This window comes from Cyprinodon tularosa, unplaced genomic scaffold (genome assembly GCF_016077235.1).
Source record: "Cyprinodon tularosa strain WSP-4 unplaced genomic scaffold, ASM1607723v1 ctg51, whole genome shotgun sequence".
Lineage (NCBI taxonomy): Eukaryota > Metazoa > Chordata > Actinopteri > Cyprinodontiformes > Cyprinodontidae > Cyprinodon > Cyprinodon tularosa.
This window is the reverse complement of record NW_024039241.1, coordinates 3484117-3503568: the sequence shown is the minus strand read 5'-3', so window position 1 is coordinate 3503568 and position 19452 is coordinate 3484117. Positions and strand designations below refer to the sequence as shown.

At 37.4% G+C, this 19452-nt stretch overlaps 1 protein-coding gene across 1 annotated transcript; it reads left to right on the top strand.

Annotated features, from left to right (window-relative positions):
- Positions 1-2121: 2121 nt before the first annotated feature.
- On the top strand, positions 2122-18958 carry nek8 (NIMA-related kinase 8). Its single transcript, XM_038303457.1, has 15 exons — positions 2122-2220; positions 3548-3753; positions 4882-5114; positions 5293-5424; positions 5709-5917; positions 6021-6094; positions 6169-6353; positions 7315-7462; positions 7941-8017; positions 9782-9899; positions 9993-10143; positions 11479-11642; positions 11777-11929; positions 14704-14862; positions 17409-18958. Exons 1-15 carry the CDS (start codon positions 2174-2176, stop codon positions 17435-17437), a joined length of 2085 nt encoding a protein of 694 aa, XP_038159385.1. The 5' UTR covers positions 2122-2173; the 3' UTR covers positions 17438-18958.
- The last annotated feature ends 494 nt before the right edge of the window (positions 18959-19452 follow it).

The window sequence follows — 19452 nt, the reverse complement described above, 5'->3', positions numbered from 1 at the left end:
CATTCCTTGACACTGACTGAGAGGCAGGCCTTTGACAAAAGGCTAAATATGTGACTGAGCAAGTCTGAGGAGTGGCACATCTAGACCCAAAGGCTCCTTTGCTGCCATATTATATCCCTGAGAAAGGAATGTAAAGATTTTTTTTTTTTTTTGTCAAACAAGAGATTAATCTAACTTCCATCTGAGGAGGTTTATTTAAATGAAGAGACAGGAATTGAGGAAAGGTTCAATTACATGTAGATGACTGTGTGTGGTAATCCATAATTATTTCAGATTGATAATGATAGAGGAAGTATGTATTTCAGCCCACAGAGCAGGCTTTGTCACAGCACAATGCATTATTATCTCATCATGGCAGACAGGAGAAACGGTGGTCACACACTGCCCTTCCTGCTAAGGCTACAGGGAAGACTCCTTATAATTACCAGAAATATGGAAGCAAGGCTGCAAAACCTGAAGTGATTCACTGATAACAACACCACCTCTAAACCGCCCTTATATAACCTGGATGGGTCCAGGCAGAATCTATTTCTGACAAGGAGATGCAGATACTGAAACTAAAGGCAGTTAGTTTAGTTTGAGATTATATTTAGAAAATGTAAAAAATACACTTACCTTTGATTCAAACTTCCGATATCTTGCAACCTGTCAGTTTTTTTATTTTTTTTTATTTCTTGGTGTCATACTCAGAAATATCATTTATTGGCTATAGTAAAAGTCAATAATACAGTGTATTATTTTGTATGTATCTCCAATAGGGCTGAGTAATTTTTTACATTTGCAATATAATCGCAATTTACCAAATTGCAATTTTCAAATTGCAGACGTAAAAATTTTTTTGTTTAATCAAACTGTATTTAACAAAAGTAGGACACTAAGTTTATCACCCAAGGCATTTAAGTGGATAAAACACTCCAAATGAGTTGGTGTCACTATGTTAGTGGTCACAGAAAAGTAGAGAGAGTTGCGGCTAGCACATAGATCCATGCATGAAAGTAGAAGTAAGCACTTTTTCACACAAAGGATACAGTCAAGTCTGTAACAATGGGCTCTGGGCAACGAAGGGTTCAAAAACTAAAAGTTTGGGATGAAACATCTTCAAGCTTGGGTTCAGTGCAACGGAAGAAAATTAAATCTCAGTTGCAATTTTGGTTAGAAACAATTAATAATTTAGATTTTTGGCAAAATCTTTCAGCCATAGTCTGCTGTATCCGAGTGTTAGTTGAAGCTTAAACAAATCGCTTGATGACAAACAGTAGATTTTAGCTGCATCCTGGTACAAGAGATCAAAGCTTGTGCTAATGAAATAGCACATGTTCCCCTTTATTTCTTTAACAGTCCACCCATTATCCCCAGACTCCTTTTAAAACATCTACAATCATACCCATAGCAAAACAAATCTGTTTTCAGAGACCCCTGCCTCAGTTCACAGTAAGCACTAGATTATTTATTTTGGTGTTTTGGTAGTGTTTTCTGGGGTTTAAAATCTAGAGGCATTGCTTTGAATCTAACACTATGAAACTTTACTGAGAATCATGCTTCATATTTAATGACAGCATGACTTCATATGACCTTGTATGACTTTTCTTCTTTCTGTTTTTTTATTGTTGACATTTTTAAATCTCCCCACGCTTTAATAAAAGTCTACTTTTTAAAACCACATTGCTGATACAGAAATTGGACGTTACCTATGGTACTTATAGGAACCTTGTCATTTATCATCCTTGTTTTTTTTTTTTACAACATCACATGATGATGCAAGGTTTTAATGTAAACTTGTATTTTTAAATATGCAAAAATATATTATCTAATGCATGGCTTGGTATATAGGGCGTGCCTTTCAGTTTTTACATTTTGATACAGAATTTTACTGAGCTACTGCCATTATAGGCTAGGGTATTGTCTTTGAGCAATAAATGAATCCAAAATGATTTGAATTGTGAATCTTAGTACATTAAATTTATGATTAAATATGTGTGTAATGTAATGTGTGCAATGTTTATCTACCAAAGCAACCAGAGAAAACGAAAGAAAAAACGAACAACTGTAACATAATCATTTAATAACAAAAAAGCGAAAAGAATACGAGTTCTTATTTCGTCCCTCGCTGGATGCCGTAGTGCTCTGGCTTGGTTGCCAGGAGACGTTTAGAGACGTTTGAGGCGCAGCTGCGATGGAGAAGTACGAGAAAATCAAAGTTGTTGGGAGAGGAGCTTTCGGGTAAACTCGCTTCTTCTTTGCACAATAAAGTCGTTTAATTTCAAAACATTTCATCTTTGTGAACAAACTGAGCTGCTAGGAGTTTATTTAAAGAACTAGAAGTCGCTAAAAGCAAAGTTTTCCCTTTAGAGAATCTAACGGAATGTCTGCCTCCTGATGAGGGGAAAAGAGGGAGGAGATAAACGAGGGCCGGACATTTTCCGAAATTTTTTTATTTTTAAAGTGGAAACATGAATAATTCATCCTGTTATAGTTGTCTTGAATTGATAAAAGCTAAACAAATTAGTTGAAAAACAAATGAGTCCAATTCAAAGGGCTAAAAGACAGCAGGGTTATAAGGGGTGACATAATATTAATGTTATTCACAGCCCTTTATGTGTTTGATTCATAAAGACCCTATAATCATAAATGCAAATCCAACACAAGCAGTGATAAAGTTGAATATAAGTATTAAATGAGGTAAAAGTATTTTCTAAAGAAAAAAAGATCTCCTTTTGCTCAATTTCGAATTAAAAGAAGGATTTTAAATTTATTTATTAAAAATAAAAGATTTATTTTTTCATAGAGGGACCTTATTTGAGCAAAATATTTTATTCCCTAGGTACAGCATCCCTATTATAAAACGCAGCGATGATAGTAGGCCTTCTTCAGCAGATTGATGGGGTACATGCAGAGCAATTCTGTGAAAAATCATTAAGATAATTGAAACAATGTGAGGAAACACTATCAGGTCTGGTGGAAAAAATTTAACTAGAGCCAAAAGAGAATGGTTAAGACAAAATTCATATTTATGTGTAAGAATGGTTCGGTCAAAATCACTGAATTTAAGATAATGAACTGGCAGAGATTTACTGTAGATGTCTAGAGATAATTTCTTTATTCTGTCTTGGAGAAATATGGTACCTTAAAAGCATCCCAGATGTAATTACAGCACTATTGGATTGTACAAAATGTTTAATAAGGGGGAGGACTCATTTTCTGCAGATTGATTGATGCAACTTTGTGAAGGTTTTTCAGAATTTCCCATTCCCTTTGGGGTTGTAGAGTCATTTTTGTTGATCTATCACATATCATTCGCCTTATTTGATATAATTTTTCAAAATGGAGAAAAACTAAAGAGGGGTGAAAAATGTTGCGGCTACCAATTTAGAGAAACTAAATACATTTGTTTTCACCCTTGAGTTTGTATCTATTTCATGTTGTGATGATCTCACCAAAACCAAACTGCCAGAAGTCCCCCGTCCCTGTTTTTCATTTAGAAGAAACACTGTGTAGCCAATTCTTATTTTTTATTTTATTTTTTTGTCTTCATCTCTTGGTGTGTCAGGATTGTTCACCTGTGCCGCAGGCGCAGCGACGGGGCCTTTGTCATCCTGAAAGAGATCCCAGTAGAGCAGATGTCACGAGATGAACGCCTGGCAGCCCAGAATGAGTGTCAAGTGCTCAAGCTGCTCCACCATCCAAACATCATAGAGTACTATGAAAACTTCCTGGAGGACAAGGCCCTCATGATAGCTATGGAGTATGCACCAGGTTAGCTTTTCTCCAATTACACAGCCCTCTTTTTAGAGTTGCAGCTCAGTTTACTTTTCCCATGGGTTCCACGCATCCCCCCTTTCACACATGAGGCCTGAGAAAACCTCTTGAGACCATCTGTGTATTTTGCAGGACTGTGTATTGAGGTAAATTATACAGGTTTGCAGCTGTGATTTCAAAGTTCAGTGCCATAACTAGCTTCTTCACCCCCCTAAAATCATCAGATTAAAAGCTTAAGCTGTCTACATTGTCAGACATAAAAGAACAGCTTTAAACCATCTTTAAAAGGTGTTTCATTATCTCATTGGGCCGTTAATTTACGTGCTTTGCCAGTCATTTGAAATGTTGATGTGATTTGGAATACTACAAAAAATAAAAGTCTTATTTTCTGTGCTTTAGATGTGCTTAAATATTTCCTCTACAGCTATCTTCTAATTTCTAATCTTTCTAATTTATCTTTGTGTGCTTACAATATAACTTAGTAAAATAAATACAAAATCAAACTTAAGCAGGTTTTATATTTAAACCAAGCATTTTGTGCTTTCTGTTCTGGTTTTGATTGTTGAAATAAAGGATGGATATGTGAGAGCCACTTTTATGTCTACTGTAAGATATGATGGAGGATCTCTAATAATATACGGTAGTTACTGCTGAATTAAAAAAAAATTTTTTTTAACCCTTTTGGTTGTTTTTAGCCCAAATAAACCTTCTGTATAAATGCCGCTCATAAGTGACAATCATTGATACATCGGAAGGTCAACCTTTAAGTTTCTAGGCCGTGTTGTTTGGCCGGAATCAAACTGCTTCCGGTTGATTCTTTATTATGTTTTCCTGTTGGTTGCTTAAATGGTTTATTGCTATTCACAGATATGCCTCTCTGATGGGTAAAAGTAATGTTTAAGTTACAATCTTGAAGCTCCTTAATATTAACAGTTGTAAAAGTCTAAATATATAGATAATCGTTGCTTTACATGTTAAGGTTATGGATTCTATTTTTTATTAAGCTCACAGTAACAAAATCTGCTATTAAAATAATTAATTATTTGCTTTTATAGCTCTATCTCTCCCAGTTCAGCTTCCCTTCCCTCCAGTTTTAGAGACTGTGTTCGTTCTTTTTTCCTGCAGGAGGAACCTTGGCTGAATACATACAGAAGCGCTGTAATTCCCTCCTGGATGAGGACACCATCCTTCACTTCTTTGTGCAGATCTTGCTCGCTCTGTACCACGTGCATAACAAACTCATTCTGCACCGTGATCTCAAAACTCAGAATATTCTGCTGGACAAACACCAGATGATCGTCAAAATCGGAGACTTTGGTATCTCCAAAATCCTCGTCAGCAAGAGCAAAGCATACACGGTGATCTGTAGTTGTTTTTTTTTTGGTTTAGGACCTGCAATTAATCTGTTTGTGGTTGTTGGATTGTGAACCAAGTAAATTGTGGAAAGCACAGAATTAAGATATGAAAATGATTAGGATCACTGATTAGAGGTGTGAGATTGTCTTTCTATTAACGGCTGCCTGTTTTGCTGTGCAGGTAGTCGGGACCCCCTGCTACATCTCGCCAGAGCTGTGTGAGGGAAAACCGTACAACCAAAAAAGTGACATCTGGGCCCTGGGCTGTGTCCTGTATGAGCTGGCGAGCCTTAAGAGGGCCTTTGAGGCAGCGGTATCAGAAACTCTTCTCTGTGTTTTAAGATGCTGTTAAAATTCTGCTGTTTTTTTGGCTTTTATAGTGATAATAGGTTTTCTAATGTATAATACATTAACTACTGTCCAGGAAAGATATGAATCCCTTTTTAAAAACATGGCTGCTGTGCTTCATTCACAATGAAATAATTAATTTAAAAGTTTTTTTTAATGCTCACATCTGTCCTTTTAAGCTAATAGAAGGACCCTAAATTTTGGCTCATTTTAAATTGTCGATTTATCCTGTTCCTTTTTTTCTCCCAGAATCTACCTGCCCTTGTTTTGAAGATCATGAGTGGAACGTTTGCCCCGATATCGGACCGTTACAGCCCAGAACTCCGCCAGCTCATCCTCAATATGCTCAACCTTGATCCATCTAAAAGGCCCCAGCTCAATGAAATAATGGCTTTGCCCATTTGCATCAGGCCCCTCCTTAATCTCTACACAGATATCGGGAATGTAAAAATGCGAAGGTCCTTATGATTTGGATGATTGATAGGAAATACATAATTGAGCTTGTGGGTTTTCATTGATTGGTACAGTAATAAGGACCTGTAACTTTTTTTTTTGTTGCAGAATTGAGAAACCTCTGTCTACTGTGCAGCAGCGCGGCAGACCAGGAGGGAGAGTTCCTACTACCAGGGCCAGAGGTAATCCTATTGTTTGTGTAGTTAAGCTCTAACTATGAGACTCTAACAGATTATTTCTTCTTGCTGTTAAACAGATGCATTAGGGGGTTTGGGATCAGGAAAACTGCATCCGCTCCCACTGTCCTCTGTGTATACTTGGGGAAGTGGGATCACAGCGCCTCTCCGTCTACCCATGCTTAACACTGAAGTGCTTCAAGTGTCTCTCGGCCGGACTCAAAAGATGGGAGTCACCAAGTCTGGCCGTCTGATTACCTGGGAGGTAACTTTCATACTTCCATAACTCCCTGAAGGAGCAAATTATAGTTCCTTGTTAGTTTCCTTCTTTGCTACATTAAAACGACAAACCTAAATGCATTTTACTGGGTTTGTAGGTTATCTTCCAAAGCAAATTAGAACATACTCATGGAGGAAAATTAATATATATTTACTTATTTTTAGCCCCTTAAATCAACCACCTGAATTAGAATCTCTGCGATTTTTTTAAAGGTTTGTCTCTACAAGCCGGTTACACCCAAAGACTGAGGTTGTTTTTGCTTTATTGTAGAATAGGTCATTTTTAGCCAGTTTCTCTGCTTGATTTATCTTTGTCCTTCTCACAAATATAAAACTGGTTTAAATGAAATCAAGCTCCGACTGTATCATTAGGGTTGTGGTCCTGCTGGAAGTGAACCTCTGTCCCAGTTACTTATGGAGCCTCTGACCAGTTTTCCTCTGCTGTTCTATTTCATCATCATCATCATCATCATCATCATCATCATCATCATCATCATCAAAAAAAAAAAAAAATCAACTCTGATTGCTTTCCTTGTCCTTGCTGAATAAATATTTTGTATTGGTCCTCCCACCATGCTTTATCATGGGGAGAGATTGTTCAGCAGAAAGTGAGATGATATGTCATCGTCCCTTTACCAAACATCCCAAAACATTTCGGTCTGATCTGACCAGAGGACCTTCTCAGAGTTTACATTATTAAAACTAAACATGGTTACCAAATTTCTGCAACTTGTAATATTGTAAGTTTAGAAATAACAACAAAGTCGTCACTAGTGCGTTTTTGGTTTCTCATCTATTTAAGCAGTATACGTTAAGATATATAACTTTTGCAAACAGGTATATTAGAAATTACATATATTAAAGCATACATAGACCTATTAGTCATTAAAAGCATATTGCGGTGGGTGACTGTAATTTTCTCCAGTCACAGTCTTCTTCTGTCACAGGCTCCATCGGTTGTGTCGGGTGATACCGGTCCTGCAGGTTTGGCGGATCAAATGCAGCCGCTGTTCATTTCTCGCTTCCTTGAGGGTCAGTCAGGTGTCACCATCAAGTCTGTGTCCTGCGGTGATTTGTTTACCACCTGCATGACAGGTGAGTGATCTCCTTTGCTTTGTACTGCTCAGAGAAACCTAAGAAAAGCCAATGTTTAGGTTAGCTTTTCTTACCTTTCACAGAGTATAAAATATCAAGACAGCATCTTAGGACAAAAAAAAGCATAAATACAGCAGGGTGTTTCTTTTTGTGATTAAGTGTACAGTAATAAATGTTTTGATTGTCTGGCATTCTGACAGAGCCTCTTTTCTTGAGCTCAGACTGATGTGCCCCATCAGTCAATGTGCTGCAGGTGGCTTTTGTCAGCCTGTCAGACACTGCAAAGCAGATCACACAGGATTAAATACGCTTTCATTTTATGTTTTTCCCTCTCTCAATCCTCACTGTTCCCAGATGACACATTTAAACATTCACTACATATAAAAAAGGAGAGTTTTGTTAATCAATGCAGCATTATTTGTAGACTCATCAACTCAAAATGCAGTTAATCCCCTGTTTTTTTATTTTTGCTTTTCAGACAGGGGTATTATAATGACATTTGGAAGTGGAAGCAATGGTTGTTTGGGACATGGTAACTTCAATGATGTAACACAGGTAGGACTTCAAATATGTATGTGTCCTTAAAAATTGTCCCCTTAGTTTATCTGCTTTTAGTGTTATTCAGCTCCTTTTATCACAACATAATCATAATTTCATCCAATCAAAGTGCACAGCTTTTTCAAAACAAGACAGTTATGACTTCTGGTTTTTAGGGCTTTTCTATTCTATCTTGTTTCTAACTTGTAGGTTTGTGAATTGACAAACAAAGGTATCCATCTCAGATCTTTTTGCACCATATAACCTGTCCTGTTCCCAGTGATCAGGCCCTGCTGGTTCTGACTCATGCAACACTAAACATTAGAGGTCACAGAGTTTTTTCATCGATAGCCAGAGGACTCTGAAAGCCTCTCCCATTAGAGACTGACAACTATGTTAAGAAGAAAGAAAATTCTATATTCTTTTAGATTTCTCTCAATTTGTATCTATGCACTGTTGCATAACTTTGTTAGCTTTTCCTGTACACAGCAAATTTTTATGTATTTTGGTGTAAACGGCTAGGCCCCAGATTATTCATCTTCAGATTATTAATCATTTTACCAGTTTGTTTCTTCTGACCTGAAGTAAAATGAATCAGTTATTGTGTCGCATCTAATACTCTAGCCTGGAACTGATAAAGAATATGTGGTTAATGCTGACCACCAAATTAGGATGATGATAAAAAGGCCTTCTAACCCCACAGACTTCTCATTATCGAAGAAAATACTTCAGAAAATCAGAAGAAGCATGTAAAAAAAAACTGCTTTTTATAAATAAGGTTTGATTGTGATAGCATTAAAGATTTGTCCATTGGTTGTTTAAATAATTTTTTACAGGTTTTAATGTTTTCTCATTTAAACTGCTTTAGAGAGATGCAAGCCTCAGTGCTTGTTACTTAGAGGTATTTTAATCTAACTCTACTAAGAGTATAAATACTATTTATGTACTTATACTGTAGAAAAATAACATTTTCCTCAGAAAATGTGGCCAAAAGAATAAAATGAGTAAAACTGTTGAAGCCTTATTTTCTCTAACTTTGTGACATTTAAAAATGTCATCCATTAGGCTAACAGCTTTCACCATTTGTTTAAAAGTCAAACTTATAAGTCATTTTTGGCAGGTTTCATACTTGAGATATTTTCCAAGACACCACCCTATCTGACTTAAAGCTTCATTTTTTGTTGTACAAAACTTGCTGAGAAAAACTCTTTAAATAATGTATGCCTCTAAACGTAGAGGAAAATATAGTTTCTCTTTGTGTGACTTTGAGATAAAAGTGTCTTAAAAAATGTGATCTATAAAAATTAACATACTTTGTCTATTTGTTTCAGAAGCAAGGTCGATCACCTTCACTTCTGCCTCGACTACAATTGACAATAAGATAAAATTTCCCCAATTTTGATATTGTCTCCTCCTTTTTTATAAAACCTAGGGCCTTCCATTTGGGAATCAGATACAACTATACAAGTAGTTCTAAATATACATCTATTAAAAAAGGAATAAGACTTTTAAATTCAAACACTTGAAGCCCATTTTACCTACATTATAAACTACAAGGTCTCTCATGGTCCCCACTTTTTGTAAATATGTAACACTACAGAAACAATTAATAGCTTTATTTTAATTTCTTTCCTCTATCTGCTGGTTTTTAGCCCTCGGCCTATTTTGCTGCTTCACTTGAGCTTCTTCAGCAGATCTACTAATCCATTAAACATGCGGCATAAAAATGCTTTTGTTTTTAGTAATACTAACAACTATTATCTTTTGTCTTTGTTTATGCAGCCTAAGATTGTGGAGGCTCTTCTGGGCTATGAGTTGGTCCAGGTTTCTTGTGGAGCCTCTCATGTTCTCGCTGTAACCAATGAAAGAGAAGTGTTTGCTTGGGGAAGAGGAGACAACGGTACGACAAATTGATGAGTTTTCTCTCTTATTCTGTTGCTTGTTTAAACACCACTATTTATGACAGAATGACTGTTTGCCTTCTGTCTGGAAGGTCGCCTTGGCCTGGGCACCCAGGACACCCACAACTGTCCCCAGCAGGTGTGCCTACCTGCAGAGTTTGAGGCCCAGAAGGTGGTGTGCGGCGTTGACTGCTCCATGATCATCAGCACCCAGTGCTGCATTCTAGCATGTGGTAGCAACAGGTTGTTAATCTCGCTCTGAGCCCGAAACAATGACCAGCTCATTTTACATCATCATTTTACATCTGTGTGTGGGTTAGCGATGGATTAAAAGCTTCAAGAAATAGTTGTGTCACGCTTAACCTGTGTGACTGCATTCTTCAAAAATGACAGTAAAATATTTCTTCCTGAAAAGATCTCCATGTTAGAAGTGGGGGAGTGAGAGTGAGTCCAATGTGTAAATATTACATAACATCTTAAATAGAAAATAGAAAATTCCTTTATTGTCCCATAATGGGGGAATTCTGTCTAAAATATCTTTGCAAGTGTATTATCAAACATTCATTTATTTCTAGAAACATTATGAATTTCTTTATCCACACGTGGTCAAAATAATTAATATAGACTTGAATGTATAAATACACCCCTACAAATATTCATTTAAATTATAATTGCATCAACAATATATTTTTTAGCTATCAGAAGCTATTGGGGTTTTTCTATCTGGACCCTATGTTTGTTAAATGTTGGCAGAGTTAATCTAAATGGACTGATTCTGTTGGAGCAAACAGTTCACTGCTGGTAGTGTAGTAGTTTAACATCAAAATGGACTAAGAACAAATAAGTTGCTTCTTTAAAGTACACCCTCCTTTAGCTCTAAACTTATAGTATGGGGGGGGGGGGGGGGGGAATGAAAGCAGATTTAGCTAATGGACCAAAATGACTATTGGTATTCTTCAATGAGTCACGTTAAGGCATTGAAACCTAACAATGCTATAAGAACGACCATCAGAGAAGAGTAAAATATGTTTCATAGATTAAGTTGTAAAAAGATTGTTACTGCACAGAGGATGGAATCAGAGTGAAGGATGAGGATGTGCTCAATTCTTTAACTTCTTTCAAATTTAACTCTACTAATAACCTTATTTCTGCTACAGCTGTTTATGTTTGAAAGGCTGTTCTGTGTCAGAAAGCCAGCCAATTTGAATAAGTCAACAAATTCTAAGAAGAGAGATTAAATTTTGAGCCAGAGTTATTCAAGAGTTTTTTTAATGACTTAAAAAAAGATGGAGGTCAGGAAATATTTTAAGTATTTGTTGGGTTATATGCCAGGCAATCTTCTTGATTTCTACTCTCTCTGGATTACAGACAATCCACTGAAGTTAGAACTTTGCAAAAATTCTTGTTTAAGAATAACTTAATTGTCTGTTATATTTTAATTCTTTATGAAACAGGAACAGGTCTAATAAATATATAATTCTCCTATAATTTAAAATAGCTTCTCACCTGAACCGTATAGGAAATAACTTATTGAGTGTGAGGAGGTGGTTGTTGTTCCACTTTTGTTTCTGCTCTTAGGTTCAACAAGCTTGGTCTGGATAAGATTACAGCTGGAGAGGAATCTAATCCTTCAAATCAAGTTGAAGAAGTTCATTCTTTCACCCCGGTTCAGTCCGCCCCACTCAACTCAGACAGGATAGTTTACGTCGACATTGGAACGGCCCACTCTGTTGCTGTCACAGGTCAATAATTAGGGATGATATTATGAAAACGTACCTGGAACTGAATGCTTCATACACTGTCCTGTTAGAAACTTAAACTGTTAGAATTAATTTCTGTCCTTGCATCTTTGTTTGTTTAATTTTTTGATATTCAGAAGAGGGTCAGTGCTACACGTTTGGCAGCAACCAACACGGTCAGATGGGCTGCAGCTCCCGGCGCAGCAGCCGTGTGCCCTACCTGGTGCCCGGCCTGAAGGACATCACCTCTGCTGCCTGTGGTGACGCTTTCACCCTGGCAATCGGAGCAGGTGAGTAGGTGTTCTATGTTATTGCTAGCAACTTATTTAGGATATAAATTATGAACTATATCAAATGTTTACTGCAAGGTTTTGAAAATCACCCTGATTGGTTCATTCCCAGTCTTTTGGTTTTACAGTAGGGGGGCAGCATGTGGCAGCTCTTAATTAGCTGCTTTAGAACAAAATAGCAGAGAACGCATACTTTTCCATAACTGCCACTGTACACGCCTGACCCAGGACAGTAACTATCAGAAAGTCCATTATTTTTATTTTTTCATAGATTTTCCTAGCCTCTAGATCTCAGTTTGGTCCTACATCTGAGCGCTTTTGTAATTTACTGGATGCCCACACAACAATCATTCCCTATTAGTGATGAAGTACATTGCAAGGAGGTTTATCGCCTAAAGATGATTCACTTAATGATCACCTAAATGTTTTAGACTATCAACCAAATTTTATTATTAGACAGAAGTTGGTTTATTGATTATTTTGGGTAAAATCGCCCAAGCTAATGCCAAAACTGTAGAATCAAGGATCACTGAAGCAGAACTCGAATAGGTATGAAAAGGTCACTGACCTTCATCAGTCTGGAAATAGTTAGAAATGAATTTTTAAGGCTTTGGTGAACCACAGTGAGCTCTCTTACTCTTTTTGATGGTCACAAAATAACCCAGAACAGTATCTCAAGCACTTTATGTCTCAGTTATGATCAGTTTTGTGATTTAACAAAGGAAATGAGAATGAGACGATATGGCATCACTGGCACTTAAGTGGAGATTTTCCCAAAAATTCCCAATTGTTTCTTATTCCTACCCGTCAAGTTTTGAATTTGATAGTAAGCGATGTTGACATGTGCTGCTAGCAGTCCGACTACCCTAGTCAAGCTCTATTATCTTGTCTATTTTAAGACGTACTCAATAAATCTAAAATATTCACTTGTCAACCGATTACAAACTACAATTAGCTGATCAAATTTTGACTTGCTCTGCTAGTGAAATTCCATTTTAGAAGGAAGACAAATGCTTTTTTTTTTATTTAATTTTATAATACGATAACACAGGACATTTATGGGAGGTTGCTAATATGGGAGGGCGGAGTGAAAGAGGGCTAAAATATGAGGTTTCCTGGCCAAAATGGGAGACTTGACTACGTTCTGATTGCAACGTCGACCAAGCCTGAAAGGAAGATAACCTGTGGGCTCTTCTCTGGGACACCATCTCCAGGATTGATTTAAACAACATTGTGGCCCAGATGGAGAAGCTGCATTCTGTACTGTAGCTCGGTGCCAGCCTGTGACCCCCGTACAAGAGAGAGGAATATCTTCTGCCCCACAGATGGGATTATTTTTATTGTCCAGGCAGTGAGATATAGGGCCACCATGACCTTCAGTATGACATCAGAGAAGATGAGAAGACTTTTAAACAGAAACTGAAATAATCCGAAACACTTTACATATCATGTGGTTTGGTTGAATAATAAGTTCATAAAGCTTTGTTCACTATTCCATATTAGTATATTATGTTTTGGTTTCTGCTGCTTTTGTGTGTTGCTTCTTTTTATCTCTAACGAATGCTTGTAATTATACATTAGCTAGCCTGTTAACACATGCATGCTTATAGTTAGCCAGAAACCCTTGCTGAATTTTCTCTCAGCCCTTAGGTAATGTCTTTACTTTTTATGAAAATAAGATAATAAAAAAAAAAAAAAGAACTCCTGGTCTGATTAACTACTGTTTGTTTATTGAACATTACAAATAACAGGTTTGATAATTAGATTGTTTGTTTAATGTTGAATTGGAGACTGACGAATAAATCATTGAATTGTTCATTCTTTGTCAGGTATTGCTCGCACTTGAATGCACAATTCATTCTCAAACCCAAATTGTCAAAGATTGACGATTGGCCAGATTTACTGTGATCCCACTCGCCATTTATTGGTGTGCAGGGTGCATGCAAAACTTACCCTGACCCTTCCCTAACTATAAACAAACTAGTATACATTTACTAAAGCTACCAACAGCTACTTTGTCAGGTAAAAATTTCATTACAGGTTATAAAATGTCAGCAACGTCTCATGAACCTTGTGCATCAGAATGTGATGAAGTGATAATATGTTGCAACACATGATGCCACAGCCAGTTCTGTATAAGGGACAGCTATCTTTCACAAAGGGATATCCATCCATCCATCCATCCATCCATCCATTTTCTGTCACGTTTATCCCAGGCGGTGTCACAAGGGGTGCCGGTGCCTATCTCCAGCTGTCCATGGGCGAGAGGCGGGGTACACCCTGGATAGGTCGCCAGTCTATTGCAGGGCAACACATAGACAAAAAGGACAAACAACCCTTCACACACACACTCACATGGAGCACATGATGTGATTTGTTTTACCTAATTGGATAAACCTATTTAAACATCTGAATGATTTTTTTTTTTACCTTGCGGCTCTTAGACAGATAACAGATGCCTGCTGTGTCTCTGAAAGTGTGAGGGTTTGTTCTATGCTGAGTGTAAAACAGTGAAATGCTGTATTGTGTCGGCGATTGACTCCCTGTGGAGAGGACAACAGTGCCTGTAGGTCTTCCTCTATTGAAGAACAGCTTTATTCAGCTCAGACTTCCTACAGACAGAGCCATTAAGGCTCCAGTACCGGAGAGACAGCACTGTCACTTAAAGATTTGTGTGGATTAGACTTTCAAGGGGGGTTCAGGTGGGGGGCGTCTCTGAATTTGATAATCACCTCTTTTCTTTCTTGTTTTTTTCTTTTCTTTTTTTTTTGCAGAAGGGGAGGTTTACACATGGGGAAAGGGAGCCCGTGGACGCCTCGGAAGAAAGGAGGAGGATTGTGGGATACCAAAGCCGGTGCAGCTCGACGAGAGTCACCCATTCGTTGTGACATCGGTGGCTTGTTGTCATGGCAACACTCTGTTGGCAGTGAAACGTAATATTTTGCTTGTTACCCTCAGTTAACAAATGATGTGAGGAAATCTGACTAAAGTGATGAAAGACTGTCTGAACCCCAGACAGGCGTCTTCAGATGGGGACAGAGGGATGAATGTTTGTGAGAGCCAATATAAGGAGACTTTGTTAGCTCAGGAGAAACCAAACAGAGTTATTTCTGCTATAAATGCTTATTCTGGATTTCATTTTACTGTGATAATATCTGAGCATTAGAGAGAGCATTAATCCTGGTGTTTCTAACAATGTTACAATGATGGCGGCCCACTCATCTCCAGAATCAGCAGCTTTTCTTTAAAACCCTCCTGAGATCTGAGAAAAACACAGAAATTTTGAAATGATAGAAAGGGCACCAGCGCCACTAGTTATTGCATCTGATCTCTGGTCAGATAAAGCAAGATCCACACATTAACTTACTGTTACGTCAGTGAAAAGATAGATCCTCTTCCCCAAAACAAACACTAATCACGCTTTGCAAAAGCATTCCAGATTTTCTTATTTGATAGATGGATATAAAATTGTAATTATTTATTAACTGGTTTGATCGAAACCATCCCATTACAGCTGTAAGTTTAGGATTGTTTTTATGTTGGAGGAGAAACCTCGATCCCACGCTCAGCTCTCACCTCCATTTATCCAATCATGGACTCTGACCTGCTTCTCCCTCCCCACTGAAAAGAAAGTATCCCCACAGCATGATGTAATAAACAGTTTGAGTGAAAATTGATTTTAATTTACGTCTGACTTTTAGACATTTACTGTAATGGGAAAAACAGCAGGCCTTTCTTGTTTTCACTTTCTTAAATCACACTTATTTGATTACTGGTCGGGTATCAAGAGTAAAGAAAAAATAGTGAACAAACTTTTTCATGACTGTATGCAAAAATTAACTAAATATAATGGTATCTTTTTTCAGTATTTTTTTTAGAAGTTAGTGGTCCTTGTGCTGTCAGTAACTAGTGGTTTATAGACACATACAGAAAGTTTCTAGGAAGGGCTTTTCATCATGTTTGAAAGCTTGTGCTGTGTTGCACTCTGATCAATCTCTCAGAAACGTCTCAGCCAGCATACATTATCCATTTAGTCTGACCCAAAGGACTCACATCTTGTTTAATAGTTAAATAATCTCAAACAAATCAAAGATTGCTTGAAATTCCACAGCAGAAGAGAATGAATAAAGAAAGACACAAAAATGTATTGATATTTCAGATGAGAGTGACTGAAGAGCTAACTCACATCTTCTCACATCTAATGTTGCTGTGACTGAGAAAAATGCAACACACTGTGCTTCCAAAAAAGCACAGAGATGACTTTTAGATTAAAAGAAACTAAACATTATGCTAAATCTCATTTGGTGTATTTTTCACTAGAGCAAGTCGAGAGGAAAAGAACAGATAGAAGGTGGAGGGATGCGTCTCAAAAGGATGATTTGATGAAATGATTTAATTACAAGAGCTGCTGTGGATTTAACCGATTCCCCTATGTCGAATCTTATAGACAGTTCTAGCTCTGCTTTGTCCCTCTGTCACAGCATGGCCCACCGTCCCCCAAAGTATGCACTGTTTTCAGCCGTCTGACTCAATCTGTGTACTTGGGGATTGAGCTTCTCCCCGGGTGTTGATGTATGTTCATGTAAGCTTGAGTCGTGGCATCAGGTTGCCAGTCTTCTTGCAAAATCCATGAATCCTTCTGCATCAGATCAAGTAACAAACTCAAACTTCAAACTATGCTGTTGGTATAACTGTAAAGTGGAAGGAAAATGATGAATGTTTCATATAAATCATGTATTTGAGCTCAGCCTCCTTTCTCAGATAATCTTTAATGAAGTCTGATGCTACCAATTGCATCCAGAAGCTAACTGTGAGGACCAACTGGAGGATCTGCAGATCTGCAGCTAGAACTAATAAATGTGTACTCCAGAAAAAAAGCTTTGATAAGATGGATGGTCGTAAATACAGGACAGTGAAAAGAAAGCAGTTTATAGGCTTCATTGAACCTGGCTGAAGTTAAACTCATTTTTATATAAGAGTAGCAAACTTTTTAGTCTGTAGATATGCAAAGCTGGTAGAGATACACTGTGCCACAAAACAGCTGCTCCTGCAGCTGTAGTAAAAGGTGGTTCTGCAAAGAAGTGAACTCAAGTGGGCTGAATACTAATGGACTCCACACTTTTTTATTTTTAATGTTTCCCTTTGCTATTTTTTTTAAATGATTCACTGCTTTTTGTTGGTCTGTAACACTAAATCCTAGTGAAATACCCTAGATTTTTAAGGTTATATACAGTAGTGATTGACTATAAAAAAGCTTAACAAGTATGAATAGTTAAATCATTTTACAAGCTTTAATTTGTAAAGTATGTATACTTATACAGCAGGTTTCTTGTTAATATTTTAAGATGATTTAGCGCCTTTGTATTTTTAAACCCATATAGATAGAAAATGTAGATTATTGACAAATGTATTTACTTTAATATTGTCCTTAGGGTGTACTAACATTCTTATTTTGTTTTCTTTTCTTTTTGTTTTGCAGCATTTTTTGAAGATCCAGTTTCAAGATGACTTTGAGCTGAAAACCTTCGCCTTGACTAGTCCTTTATAAGGATCATATATGGAGCAGACCCTCCTCTCACTCTGCAGCTACAGTTTCACTTCATCTCGCTGCTTTTGTCTTATGCACATATGTTTGTTCCAATTGGTGGGTGGATGACACACACAGAGGGGTCAGAATCTGTCCAAACCAGCAGGTGTTTCTCACTACAGACATGCCAAAGGAATGTTGCAACACTGATACTGAAGCTGGATTACAGGAGCTCATTAGGCAGGCCTCATGTGGTGAGTGATTGTCTCTCCTCACAGTCAGCTTTCTATCAGTAAACCATGAAAAGCCAGTGAAAGTCAAACAGGTTTTGTCCTTCTTAAGACACTAGTGAATGAGCCAAAAAGAATGAAGCCACTCTGTCAAGTGACGAGAGCGTCGCACCACGAGGGGTCAGTTTGAATGTTATTGGATCAGTGCTGCAAACGCAAACAGTAACGTTTGAACCAGATAACGAGCGGGGTGTTAGGGGGACATGCTGGACTGAGACTGCAGCCTCCCTCTTGTTTAGACACATCCACAGCTTCTCTAGAGCAGGGAATAGCAGCCTGTAGAGAAAACAAGCAGCTATTCACACTGTTGCGAGCAGTAAATAACTTGCTATTAACAGCGTTGCTTTCATTCCATCTGAGGAATTTTTACAGGCTGAACAGCTGACTGTTTCCACATTGTAAAAACAACAGCAGATAAAAGTCCTTCATAAGATATAAAGAGGTGTGGGACACAGTTTAGCATGTTTCAGGCTTTATTATGTAGCTCATATATTTTTAATAATTTATAGATGCTATATGTGTGAGATGTTCTTAGAAAAAGCAGATCTTAAGCATAAACATCTGATCTCTGTGGATCCAAAATGTTTGACTTTTAAAGGACAGAAAGTCCCCCCCCCAGGACAGAATGAGCATTTAAAGAAACTCTTCCTGTCCTCATCTGATAAGAGCTAATTATGGACAAACAGGGTAGAAAGAAAGCAATGTGAAGGAATGGGTTGCTTTGTTTTTTGGTGTGGCTTTAAGTAGGTTTAATAAAGCCTTAAGATCTGCTTGATTTAAATGAAAACATGAAACCATAGTATGAAAATCTTTTATACAGAATCCAGAGAGTTTTATTTGACTTTTATTGTGGGCAGTCTAAGACACACCTGTCAATCATGGTGTGTAATCAGCATCTGGATTTAGCACACCTGTGAGGTGGGATGGATTATCTCACTAAAGGAGAAGTGCTCATTATCACAGAGTTAGACTGGTTTGTGAACAATATTAGAGGGAAATTGTGATTTTTCATATGTGGAAAAAGTTTAAGGTCTCTTGAGTTCATCTCATAAAAAATGGGACCAAAACCAAAAGTGTTGCATTTATATTTTTGTTGTGTGTATTGTCGTTTGTATCCTAATAAAGAGTTGTTAAGCAAAATATGGGGTCCGAAATGTTATATGTCCTGATAAAGTGATGTGTTGATCTTTAAATAAAGACCCCCTGACATAATTTCTCAAAAGGTTTTTTTAAAGGGTCTATTTTCACATTTTGTCACATTATCCCACAGTCCCAATTGTTAACTTTAGCAATACAAGGAAGGGTATACCTGTGACTTGGAACAAAAATGTCACATTTTTAAAAAGTTCAGAGATAACAAATGTGAAAAGTTCATCCGTTCATTCTGCATATTGATTAGCTAATACATACTAACTGAACCACCTTGTGCTTTAAGTCCTCTAGGCTTTGTCTCAACTAGCTTTCTATGTCTAAAAAGTATTTTTTATTTTGATTTTGATTCATTTACTTCATAACCAGGTTTGCCCAAAGACGTTCATCGAGGGTCGCTGTCCTGCATGTTTAAGATGTTTCCTTGCTACGCCAAAGCTGATTTCCATTGATTAACAGGCTTTGGCTGAACTAAAGTCATCAGAATCAGCTGTGCTAAAGCAGGGAAACCTCTAACAGCAGCCCTAGTGGGCTGACTTTGGGCATGCCTGTCTTAA